This window comes from Phytophthora infestans, genomic scaffold, assembly GCF_000142945.1.
Source record: "Phytophthora infestans T30-4 supercont1.47 genomic scaffold, whole genome shotgun sequence".
Classification (NCBI taxonomy): Eukaryota; Oomycota; class Peronosporomycetes; order Peronosporales; family Peronosporaceae; genus Phytophthora; species Phytophthora infestans.
Genome location: NW_003303712.1, coordinates 171,617 through 185,074, shown reverse-complemented (window position 1 = coordinate 185,074; position 13,458 = coordinate 171,617). Strand labels below are relative to the sequence as shown.

The following is a 13,458-nucleotide window of genomic DNA, read 5'->3' as shown; positions in this document are numbered from 1 at the left end:
CCTTCCAAAGTCAATGACGACGCACCCGACGTTCTATGTCGGACGTCTTAAGCGGTACTTTTACCCGCAGGGGGTTGCTGACTCGCAGACCCCCCTTGACCCAGCTCCTCGAAGCGAGGGCCGGTCACAGTCGTCGACGAGGGCGTCGGAGCAGGCACCCAAGCCTCGGTCGGGACGGCAAGGCTGCGGTCAAGACCGTACGCCGGAGGGGCTCCATACGAACGGACCCCGGCGCCATACGCCGAGTACGCTGAGTACGCCGGGTACGCACCATACGCGTACGTCTGGGAGTGTGCCGCAGGCGGCTCCGGACGTGGCAACAAAGCCTCGATCCGTCGGATCATGCGAAAGGCCTCGTCCAGATCGGACGAAGAGGCCCGGCGGTCCACCCGCAGGTGCAGGCTCGCGACCTCTCGCTCCACCAGGTCCAGGCGACCCGCAAGACGAGCGAGCTCGCCCTGATTCCCGGCCTGGGCGGCAGCATTACCGCCAGTCCCAAGGCCAAGTGCAATCTCAAGCACGAGGAGACGTTGACGGAGGCGGTCAACCTCAGGGTCCCGTGTCGGACCCGCAGTCGGAGCACTCGAACGAGAGTGGCTCTCGGGAGGCGCCGAGTACTCGTACTCGTACGAGGGCACCTCCGCCCCTGCTTGACCGGAATGGAGAAGTCCACTTCCACGTGGAGCGGATCCTCCAGGAGCAACGGTGTCGCGGGAAGCGACAGCTCCTCGTGAAGTGGAGGGGTTATGCCCACTCCGAGAACTCGTGGGAGCCGATTGAACGGCTCCTGATTGACTGCCCGAAGGCTGTCGCAATCTGGGAACAGAAGCGGCGGCAGCTTCATAAGTAGTCCGGGGCTTCTTGCCCGAACGGGGTACGGATGATGAATACATACCGTACCCGCGCTCATCGTGAGCGCTAGAAGCCGCGCGCTTCAGGATGTCCCTTGGCAGCATACGCTTGCTGATCAAGTGGGCAAACCTCACACGAAGATCACGCTGGTCCAGGATGTGGGACAGCTGCTGATCTTCATGGAGTTCCCATAACTCCGTGGGCGAGTACTTGAGAGTCTCCACCCACGCCCAGAACATGTCCTCACAAGAACTCCATGTGGGACAGTTCTCGGGCATAACTCAGGGGTATCCCCAAACAGGATAGAGACCACCCCGGGTCTCGGGCTTCTTACGACAAGTCGTGAAGTCCTTAAGGGGAATGCGGTGTGGCGCGAGAAGCACACACCGAGCAGCCTCCACGTTGTCGACGACACTGTTCTTTCTGAACAAGGGCTCGTTCATAGATGCTCTAGAAGTGTGGTCGCCCACAAGGCACGAGAGCGACGAGAGCTCTAGAGAGTCAGCCCAGAGCTCTCCTCGGGAGGCCAATACCCTCTTGAGTTGATGGCAGCTCCCTTTTTGACGGGGGCCGCCACCGAACCCCCACGCACACGCTGGGCAGCTTGGAAATCCTCCTGCTGCTGGTCGAGGTCATTCGAGACCTCCCGGGGCTCAACAATGGCACCCTCCTCTTCCTCTTCTTCCTCCTTCTCCTCCTCTTCATCCGAGGAGCCGAAGAGACTCTGATAGGAGCGTCGAGTCTCCTTCTCCTCGCGGAGTGGAGACTTAGAGGCGGTACGCTTCTTTGAGGGCTTGGCGCCTTCGGCTTTAGAGGCCTTAGCGCGCGCAAGACCCTCGGCAAGCGAGAGACGTTTGCGAGGACTCCCTTCCTCATCGCCACCGGCTTTGGGAGTGCCCTTAGCCTTAACGGCCGGACTCTCAGAGCGCACAGAGGTCCTGGGACTGTGATCACCGTGATCACTAGCGGACGACTGCACGCTGTCTTCTTTGTGCTCACTGGGCACTGGGCTGTGCCCTCCCACAGAGCCCGCAGGAGCATCATGAGTGCTCTCGGACTCGGCATCGTCCTCACTGCCCGAGTTGAACTCACGTTCTACGAACCGAGGGTTCGGACGATTGTCTGAAGACGAGGGCGACGGACTGCGGCGCCTGCTTGCGCGCTTGTCCGCAGCCGCGTCACCCGAGGATCCGATAGCCTCGGAGGCCACCTGAGTAGCCTCCTTAAGTGCAGAGCCTTTGCCGTGAGGCTTAGTGCTCTTGGCCTGCGCCTTACCGGCTGCAGCCTTGGAGCGTGTCTTAGCACCGCTCTTAGCAGTGCCACGAGGCATGTTAACGGTCGAAGTGGAGACCTTGACGAAGAGCGCACAGGTTGCTGCTCGAGGCTCTAACTGTAAAGTGAGCCTCCGCCGCGCTCGCGCGGCCGAGTCGATGGTTTTCGACTTTGAGAATGAGAGTTTGTGACGAACATCTCTTCATTCTGATTGGTCGGTAAACCGAACCTAAGTGGGGGAGGATGTAACGGGGTACGTAGCACTAAGTGTACCCTGGTTACATGAAGTGTGACACTTCACACTTCAGGAGTATGACATGTCATACTCCGGGATATTTGGTACAAGGTACCAAGGTCATTCAAAACCAACCATTGGTTAAATGACATTGCATTTCTATAGGTAACTGATAGTTTGTATTAACCACAAACTTAACCTACCTATAAATATACTCAGTTTACAATCTACCTTATTTAGGTCACTTCGCTCTCTTTCATTAAAGAGGGGACCTGTGAACTGCCGTTCACTGAGAGTTTGTATACTCTCGGAAGATAACTTCCTCTAGCGCAAGGTGCTGTGTGACCCCGTCACAGCCTGCCTGTAGACCTGAAGTACATGTAGCTGTATTCGAAAAGTAGCTGTAGCTTAATGTAAAGTGGGATTTCATTGAGTGACGTGAAAGTAGCATGGAACTAAGTAGCTCTAAAGTAAAACTTAATTTCAAATGCTATGAAATTAAGTTCCGAGAAGCGGCCCGTACGCCGCAGCAGCGAAGCAGCAGCCTCCGTGCAAGACGATCATGCTAGGTCTGAGACTTGCAGAACTACCGCCCGAGACAATTCGACCGAGCGGTGTAGCTGAGTACTACTCACGGAGCTTTGTGTGTGTGTGTGTGTGTGTGTGTGTGTGCGTGTGGAGCTTCGTGGTCTTCGCGCACCTTGCGCTCGTACAAGATGGTTGAATGTTCTTGTGATCATCCAACCCTGTCCAGCGCTCTCTACAAGGCGATATTGACACTATTGATGTTGCTGTTAAGGCCACTACTGCTAAGCAACGTGAAGGAACCGAGGAAAGTGGTCAAAGTTCTACGAAGCGTGCGCACGGCGACAAGATCGCTGCCAGTTGTGCTGTGGTGGACACGCCGGTGTCCAGCGCCGCCGTGGTGCCAGAGCTCCTGAACGAACTCACGTACTCTGATCCGGACCCTTGTCCGGGTAGCAGGGCTCGTGTTGAGGCAGACGCGGGTGAACGTACCGGTGGAGACATGGGGTGCAACAGAACTACAGGCGCATGTGACGATAACAAAGAGGCAGAAGGTGCTGCCAAATCTGCGGACGAGGGTATTGATGAGGCCCCTACGGCGGACGAACTGTTAGAAGCTGACCCCTACTTTGTATCTGCACCTACTCGATGAAAAGGCGATATTGTGTTTAGATATTGTGCTGGCTCGATTTACAGTTTATTTTGATATTTCGTCGCGCGCTTTGGGTTCTCATCCATTGTATTTTTAAAAAGGGTATTCTTATTTTTTTATGGTTTTAGCGACTTATCCAACTTGAGGAAATCATAACCTTACGGAATGGGAATGGGAGAGAGAGAACCATGAAAATGATCGCAATGAAGTTTTCTCGATGGATTTCAACGTTATCCATGTGCGCTCTGAGCGTTGGTTTAATACCAAACATAATTATTTGTAGTATTTACTGCAACACAGGCTGATACAAATTCACAGCTACATAAACACATAGTTTGTGTGAGAAGCATGCACAATCGTGAAATTGCCTTGGGGGGGGGGGCTCTACGTTATTTTAGTTTAAGTTTGGGGTTTCTTACATGCCAGAGGTCAGTCTGGTATGAACACTAGACTGGTTACACGAGAAACGCCTGGAAGGCTTTTCATATATGGACACGTTAATGGGCACTACGCATTGCTTTAACTACTGAATGTTCCGCGGACTAAGTACAGGACATCCCTCCGTAGTTTACCAATAGATACACATTAAATCACATGTGGAACACTCCAAAAAAATGTATACTCTGCAAACGCCATCACTGTGCACAGACGTAGAACCAAAAAGATATCTACGCGAGAAAAGCATCGATATCACAGTAATAAAAAAGACGAAAGCAAAATCGTGTATTATAAAAGGAGTTTAGTAAAGACCTCATATCTGCAATCACACACGGCTCTCAAAACATGAAAAGAGCTCAGACATGGCTGTTACACGCAAGCGGTGGGTGCTGGGTCACATGAAGCGCAGAGCTGGTCCGACCAGTGAGGGCGCGTGTACGCACACGCTGAAAGCGAAACAGTAATCGCATGGACACGCTTGTTATAAAAATCGTCTGACCAGCCGCCCCAGAGGGGAATAACGTCAAAACTACTAACTTATTCCAGCATGTTATTTGTAAGTGAGATGAAAGATAGACAACATTGTTTGGTATACGGAAAGGATCCAAATTCAAATCCAAATTCAAATAATGATTGATCCTGGAGCCCATATTCACAAATTAATGTCTTACTTAACGCAAAACATCATTGGCACACCATGGGATATGGTACAGTAAGCTGAGGTCTGACCAAAACTATACTTGATCGCTTTTACTGTAGCATCTGCTACCATCCATTATATCATTATTTTGGCACGCTTCAGAACAATAGCAAGGGCAGTTAGTAAATCTTAGCATTGTTAACCACCCTCCACTTATATTTTTCTATCACGTTCATGTGAGGAAATGTCCTGAAACCGTTTCGGTCCTTGGTAAGAAGTCTGACTCATTGTTTACAGTCGATACTGAAGAAATAATTCCGGACACTATTATTGAAGTTATGCTGTGATTAAAAACAAATTGCGGAGCGTCTTCTTCAACATTACCTTACTTACATGGCGTACGCAAAATAACACTCCGTACTACGTTGCTTCATATCGGAATAATACGACATATTACGAGTTCTAGCCATGTCATGCTTGTGCAGAACCATTCAACAGAGGACATGTTTCGCGCGTCCTCACAAGCGTGTTGCGCCGTGCCAATTCGCACGGACCAAGCCGGTACAATCATCTAGCATACTACACCGATCCATCAGAAGCGTGTAACCATCGTAGCGGTCTATGACACCTCACCAAGAGTCCCCACTTCACTCGACCAAAGAGGCATCTCCGCCGCTGGAAAAGTAGTGAATTTGACTTACCCAATTTGATGCCACTCATTTCACATAATGGATCTACATAATTTGTATAGAGTTAATTTTTGTGTGTGACCCGTTCACATACGACGCTCTCATTGAGTGTTTGCCATGGTTGACCTTCAACCCGGTGTACAGCCATAGAGTGGCCACTCGTACAGAGAGGTCACATCTGTTTGTGCTGCTACCATAACGTGTTGTGTTACTGCGTTTATGGTGCTTAAACGCAATGAAGTGTAAAGCGATAGTTTCTCGATTTTGATGCGATCGAATGCGTTCTACGCTCAATGCAAAGTCTGAATAAATTAAATAGCCTCAAATCACAGCCGGTGGAGCAATCACTTGACATTCTCACTTTTGCGTGAAAGTAGGGCGAACATGATGCAGTTTAGGATGTGAGTATGTCAAACCCAAGAGGAAGCACTCACGTTCAATGAGTGCTTCAGGTCAAATGTAAATCTCATCCTAAATTTGCTGAATATAAACGGGTTATAGACAGCTTAATCTGCATGATAGCTATTACGAGGTTGATCGCTGTCTCTTGCGAGAAACTGGAGCTTCATTTGTAAACGGCGCCCCCGGCATTTATGCTTTACGACGGACTCGAATTGACTTCGCGTCTTCCACAGAAACTTGTGTGTAATTCGCCATTTCCTTGTGCCAGATATCCCAGCAGGTCATGCCCCCCCCCACATTTCGCCGAGCACGCATGCAGAGGAAGTTTGACCCCACGTCGTTACAGTCGCCACAAATGTATGTCGTCGTAGATGCTCGCTTAGTGTCATCGCGAAGCGTAGAGCAAACCTTGCATGCTCTCTGGCGGCACTTTGCCTTCATCGCGCCATTCGTTCACCTGTCATGCTGCATCCTTTGACCGTTGATTAGGGCCGACAGGAATATCTTCGTAGCTTGGTCCAGCGGAAGGAAGCTGGGTCCCGAAGGTGTTGCCTTCGTACATGTCAGTGGCATGGAGCTGTGTGAGCTGTAGATGGAGCTTGATCATGTACTTGACGTGCGCCAGTGGCTGTGAAGTCGTGTTCTTGTGGTACATGTTGTGGGTGAAGTAGCCGTTGACAATGGCTAGATTTATCATGCCCAACACCAGGGACTTGTAGTATTATTTTAAGCAAAGTGCGCGCTGTAGAGAATATCGTTGCAATCGCAACTGGTCATGTACATCGACGCCTCCCATATAAGCACGGTAGTCTTTCACCACGCTCGGACACGGAACCTCCACCTTCTCAGCCCCATCCTGCCGTCCCACTATGTCAATCTCAGTGCTTCCTCCAGTACATAGGAAATGCTCAAGTCTGGAATCCCACCAGCTAACTGTCATAATTTTTGGCACAAATGGTGAATATGCAATTTGAAAGAACCACGCAGAGTTGTTGGTGGTCGACTTTTCCTCTTTTCAATGACTTCCTTGTAGTCCCCCAGTCGGTTCGTCACAATGGTGCCCACGCAGTAGAAGCCCATATGAAGATGCTGAATAGCCAGCGCGACCGACGTGTAGAAGCGGTCAGCAACAGCCAGCCCCACCCCTTGTTTCCGCGCGTCTTGGCCAAACACCTCCAGTATGCTTCGCACAACGGCAGCGGGTCCTTACTTTTGTGCATCACTGGCATGTTATTTCTTACCGCAGCAGATCTCAAAGCTGCATATATTCACCATTAGGAGACCAAGCAATAGTTAGTAAACTACATAATTTAGTTTATACAGCTTTGAGAGAAAAAAGAAGATTCGCGTACCGAATGCAGTACGCGATGGCTGCACAACAAAGAATAAAGAGCTTTGTGTCCAACTTGTGGGGCTTATCCTTTATGTACACGCGCATCTTGTTGAACGATGAACGGCTTGGTAGCACAGCTTCATCGAACAACAAGCAAAGTGGCGCAACAAACACACGAACAAACGTCCTTTGAAGCACCTCCACCACCTTCCTTATCTTCCACGCACGATCAATTTGTGCTCGAGAGTCTTGATGCAAATTGAAGTGCATGTTTCTCGATAGCTCCATGAACCAATCCCGTGATAACACCGAGCCTAATCATCCTCGCGCGATCGCACCAACGTCAGTCGTCTTTCAGTGGTTGGTCATCTTCACGCGGTTCAGGGCTATATTTCTGGCAATCATCAAGCCAATAAAGCTGCAAATTTCGTGCGGAATAATAGCCTGCATAGTTTCCAGCTCATTTTGAATGTCTCGGCGGGTCTTGCGGGGCAGATTAATGTTTTGGCGTTGTTTTTTTCGGTAACGAGAGTAAATGGCGTCAATCCGTAATGGTAGGATCTCTCGGTAGTAAGCATTCAAACGCACAGCAATATGTTGCCACAAACCCACCGGCAAAAAGTAGAAAATTGTGTGTTAGGAGCGTATCCATGACGCAGAGCGTCCACACAAGGACCGGAGTAACCTTGTCTTGGACCTGGATAGCTGCCTGAATTGATGACGGGCTCATACGGACCCATCATTCTCGTGGATATCCGGCTCCACGGTATCTTCACATCCCGCTGTCGACATGATATGCAAGACCGGATTCTTAATATTACCGGCCAGAACTTGATCTGCTTAATCAAAACTTTTCATAACGCTCTCGTCAAACAGTACGTCTTCAGCGATTTCTGCTTCCGTCCCATCCACATCAGCCAGAAGATCCGCTTAGGCTATGAATGCATACACGCTTTGGACAGAGTCATATTCTCCTAGATCAACATCACCCCTCTCGGCTTCATCCCCCGACCCAATTGCTTCGTACTGGTCTGCGCCACCGCTCGATTCAGCAACGCTCAAGTCGTCGTGTGTGTCCGCCAGCAACTCACTTCGCAGTGCGTCCTACTCATCTTTAATGCCTTCACCACGTGCCACACAAAAACATAGTCAAGCTTTTGCACCATTTGTTTTTGCAAATATGCCTCTTAGCGCGCAATATACTTTGCAGCATATTATGCAACATACCAGTGGGGACTTCAGCAGAATCCTCATTATCGACCTCCTCAGGGCTGGAAGCCAAATCATTATCTTCGATTTCGAATGCTTCATCCGCAACGTGTGTGGTGGCTGCGATAGGTGGGGAAGCCGAACTTGAACGGCACGGCGAACACGGAGGGGTGGCTCTGAAGCTTGCAGTCGTCGCTACAGAGCGACGAGCTGGCTGGCGAATAGTACGGCGCTAAGGGCGTAGAGAAGCTTGGAATAGCTGTGGCGGCTCACGAGTGGCAGCTTCAATGTAAATTTCAAACAGCAACAACAATGTCAGACTTTCATCATATTATGCTACATGTCGGTCATCATTACATTCAGCACAGCATGCAAGTTTACATGAAGCATTAATTGAAGCAACACTTTCACTAGCTGCTGTTTCACGAGCAACAGCGGCTTCAATATCAGGTAAGTAGTTCTGCCTGACGACGTCCTGTGCAGCGGCAAGTTGATCGGCCGCGGGATCACTAGACGCACAGACAGCGGCGGCGCCCGATGGAATGGTTTCCCGTGCGCGACTTCGCAGAACTATGCATGAAAAGTAAATGTTAGCAAACGTGTTAATAGCTGTAGTCGCTTGAGACATACCATCTGCGTAGAAGTCAAGCACGGCTTTTTCTCCCAAGAAATAATCGAGACCAACTGCGCCGTTGGGATGACCGTCGGAGCGGATATACTTGTAGCGATCGTCCAAGCTGGTGCGTGTTGGTGGATTTTTTGTCCACCCCTCTTGTCTTAGCTCGCGTCATACTGACTTGAAGGACAGGCCGCGGCCCGTGACTTCGATGTCTCGCGGTACCCCTCCGCGCGGCTTCACCATTGTTGCTTTTGGAGCGCAAATTTACGAATGATGCAGATTTGGAAAGGGCGGCAACAGCCAGTGGCTCTCAGCCACTCAACACGTGCCAGTTAAATGAGATTTCCGATGCAAATCATTTGCATTTCACTGATACCCGTCAAAACTAATTGTTGGAATTTAGACAAAAACGACCCTCCTAACCCTTCTGTTCACATATAGGCTCGTACAGGAACAACACGATTGCTTAACATAAAGTTTGGAAACCCCTTGAACGGGGGAAAGGGCGCTTATACAAATTTTAATTTAAAAATCGCTTAAGGTGAATATATTCAGCTTAAGCGGAAAGGTCATGTAACATTATGCTACATCCGGTCTGGAGGGATTAAAGCGGTAAAAGGTTCATCTCACATGGTCCCAGTATCTAGTTTGCATTACTTCCTTTTTAAATATGTGTTTAAAGTTGAAGATCTCAATTTTGAAGGGTATATTTTGAATTTTTGGGTACATCATTTTTATTTTTTGGGGTATTTGGGTATAGGATGGAAGGATCATTCTGATGTATTGCTAACATTCCACGAATTGACCTAATTATCTTTCTTTGCGCGCTTTCGGCTTCGGGTTCCAGTCTTGGGCTGCGCTGGTGTAGCTTTCAACACGTTTGCACGGCCTTCATTCCCTTCTTCACTTTCAACCGGGGCAACCTTCGCCTCATCAGAAACTGCAGCGTCTCTCTTTTTTTTTTTGGCACTTGCGTTTCGACGTGCCTGCTTAGCCTCCTTCGCGAGGCGCTCTTCCTCATCCGTAGGAGCTGCGTACAGGGGATCCGACGCAAACTCGGAAGGGACGTACGGTCTTACCTGTGTTGTACATTTGCTGCTTTTTCTCGAAATTCTGAGGCGGTGGTTGTAGAGGCTCTAAGTACGCAGCTAGCAGAGTTTGCACTTTTGCGGCGTCTGTCTGTATGCCGTCAAACGACCGGCAAAACTTTTTTTTATAGCAAGAATGAACACAATCTTTTATTAATAATAAATATAATCGAAAACTCAACACGTATTTATAATATACATGTAGCAAAAGTTGACTGTACATGTACACGGTATTAATTCGAACGCTCAGTTCCCTGGGCATTGACAGTTTATATTTGTCCTTAGAATGGGATAAGATCGTAGGGCATAGAAACCGAATCCAACAGTGCACGCAGGCCAGAATTTAACCGGTTTACAATTTGATATTATAGTACTTAGAAGTTCCCAAGGCAGCGTGAACGGCGTCTAGAAAAACAACCAGAAGTCACATGTTTTTATCGTCGTTGATTGCTGCCAGCCTAAAGCTTATTAATAGCGAGCGCCAGGACTTCATTGCAATATGTAGATCCTGGTATGCTCCATTGTTTTCACCAGACATTAACAACACATTTTTTTCATTTACAATTAAGTATTACAAGTAAATAACTAAAGTTCGAGCAAATACATCAGCAAAGATGATTCTTAACATTATCGTATCAAGCGAAATATTAAACGCTCTATTCCTGGGAAAGTGTTAGCAGGGTTCTAATAAATCACTGTTTTAATTTGGAGGATGAGCTACCAGTTATTACCGGTAAATTAATCCATCCTTCACAGCCTCGTTGATCTTTCCCACAAACTTGCTGGGGTCTTGCGGATCCTGTCGAGTACATGCTTTTATAAAAAAATGTAATTACATTACATGTACCGAGTGCGAATTTGAGGATCAACACACCGTATGAAAGTCTTTGCGGCAAATTGCCACAAGTTGAGGCTGAGGGAGTACGTCCCCAAATCATCGCGATCGTATCGTATGCTACGTGGAAGCAGAGCATGGAAGATAACAATAGAGTAGGCAGATAGAGTGTTGTGAAGTTGCCGCGTGCCCATCTGACCTTAGCGCTCTGCCAAGAATAAGGCGTGACTGGCTCCTAAAGCAACATGCGGCGTGCGGGCAGGCGAGCAGCAATTTTTGATGAGCCGCTCCTCATTCCCAAATCTACTCGCCCTCGAGCAGATTACTTTCTTCCTCTTCGTCCCAGGCCGTCTCCGACAACCTAGACAAGCCCCTCTCCGCTACCATGGTCTTCTCGCCTAGCACCTACCTCGTTTCGGCCGCTGTCGCGTGTGTGGCGCTGCAGATGCAGCAAGCATCAGCTGGATCGCTGTTCTACGGTGTCACGACTGTCGCTAAAACTCAAAACGAGATCACGGACAAATCTCCGTTCTACGGTTCTGATGTGGCTGACCAGGACTGCGCCATTCAAGTGACAGTCGACCCGACGCTGCCCAACATCACCACAATTCTACCCGAGCCGGTGGAGTACCCGGACCTGCTAGCCAACCTCACCACGGCCCCCGCTGACCCCGTGTTCACCAAGGTGGGCGAGGCTGATGTGTCGGAGGACTGCCCCACTAAAGATGCCGACCTGGATGCTTACCTCGACTCGACTATCCCGTGGACTAACACGGGAACGCCCACCAAGATCGGCGTCGAGACCGTCAAGGACTGTGCCACCGGTTGGGATGACACGGCTATCCAGGCAAAGGTTGAGAAGAAACGTCGCCTTGAGGCCAACGGAAACGCGGACATCGCCAAGCTTGAGGCTTTCTTCGGTACCAAGATGGAGATGACGTTGAAGGACCTGCCTACTCAGGCTGTTCACACGCCATCGCCGTGGGCTGGTCCGTACTGGCCCACGTACCAGGACAGTATCAACGTTGTCTGGAGCCAGGGACAGCCCAGTCCTGCTGAGAAGTACGCCAAGGCTTTCGGGAAGGACGTGACGGCCTTCATGGACGCAGTGTCCAAGAAGAACGGCATTGATTCGCACAGCGGTCGCAAGAAATGCACGTCGAAAAATGACTGCGCGTCCCTCACCGACGGCAGCGAGTGTGCCATTCGTCCTGGCAAGAGCTCGGGCTACTGTATCCCGACGTGGTTCGGTATCTGCCACGCCTGGGCTCCAGCCGCCATTCTGGAGGCTGAGCCTAACTGCCCTGTTACGTACAATGGCGTGACGTTCCAGCCCATGGACCTGAAGGCCCTGATTTCGTCGGTCTACGACGGTGCTCGCGTGGCGACGGTGTTCACTGGTGCTCGCTTCAACGGTGGTGAGGACTCCACGGATGAGTACGGCCGTCACTCCAGCAACGCGTACCGTGACTTGAACCCTGCCTACTTTCACATTGCCAATGGCAACATCTTGGGCAAGCTGAACTCCACCTACGTTGCGGATGTGACGGCTGGTGCTGAGGTGTGGAACCAGCCCGTGCGTGGCTTCAAGGTGTACGAGCAGACAAAGATGTCACTGAAGAAGGCTGCCCAGACCTTCTACGGTCTGCAAAAGTACCCGTGGAACTCGGCTGCCAAAAGCATTGTATACGTCAAGTCGCGTCTCTCGTGGATCTTCGAGACGTACACGGACGGCGGTCTGGTGTCTTCGGGCGCCATCAACCAGTACACTACCGGACAGTACTACCACTACCTTCTCGAGTTGGATTCTGCTGGTGAGATCATTGGCGGTGAGTGGGTCTACGGCTCTGATGACGACCACCCGGACTTCCTGTGGCTCCCCAAGGCGAAGCCAGCTGCTAACACTGTGACAAGCATTGGTTTGAGCTACGCGGACGTTAGCATGCTGCTGCAGAAGTCGCTGTCCTGCTAGGCATAAGGATTGTGTGTCTGGGCAGAGAATCGCTAAAGAAAGACCATTGTTTTTAAATCAGTAAAAATAGAAAGATGCCGTCTTAGAGCTTTACTGTGATCTACATGTTCTTTTATCCGCAAAATGGACATCTGAAATACCGAAATGAGGCTAGAGGAAGAACATTTTTATGCAATCTCTAAACTGGCATTTTAAAGTTGTTTTTGGTTTCAATTTCACTTTTAGAACCAATCGTTGGTGTCCAACAGAAGCTTCGGCCGGAAGCATGATGGTCTTCCTGCCCCGCTCGAGCAGCTATAACGCAACGCGAAGGAATAGCTCTGTAAAGGAATACATATCAACTATCAGGGTGCCAGAGAAATAATCATCAGTTGCCGATAGGCATTTCGGCAAATCGTTCGATACGTTGGAGGGCGTCCGAGTCGGACGCCCTCCAACGTATCGACAGCATTGCGACGTTTTTGACAGGGCAAGCACAACTATGGGCACTATTCGGTGCAAACAAAACACGCAGGCTACTATCGAGATCAGCTGCACAACACGCAGCGCCTTCTTGCAGTCCTCGTTTACATTGATGGCGTCAGCAGCTCCATGTACATGTTCGCATCATCATGTGTTGGCATGCCGAACTTGATATCAAGCGTGACGAACTCGACGTGACGTCGATGGCGTTATTCTGACGAGCTTTTAGCTGCAA

General features: G+C 49.9%; 2 protein-coding genes across 2 annotated transcripts; both read left to right on the top strand.

Moving 5' to 3' along the window:
* Nucleotides 1-2,921: 2,921 nt before the first annotated feature.
* On the top strand, nt 2,922-3,536 carry PITG_16962 (uncharacterized protein; the record flags this gene model as incomplete). The annotated part of the gene is made up of 2 exons (XM_002897136.1): nt 2,922-3,002; nt 3,159-3,536. The coding sequence occupies 2 exons, from the start codon at nt 2,922-2,924 to the stop codon at nt 3,534-3,536; spliced, it is 459 nt and encodes a 152-aa protein (XP_002897182.1).
* A 7,559-nt stretch (nt 3,537-11,095) lies between these two features.
* On the top strand, nt 11,096-12,854 carry PITG_16959 (transglutaminase elicitor M81D; the record flags this gene model as incomplete). The annotated part of the gene is made up of 1 exon (XM_002897135.1): nt 11,096-12,854. One exon carries the CDS (start codon nt 11,175-11,177, stop codon nt 12,759-12,761), a length of 1,587 nt encoding a protein of 528 aa, XP_002897181.1.
* Nucleotides 12,855-13,458: the final 604 nt, after the last annotated feature.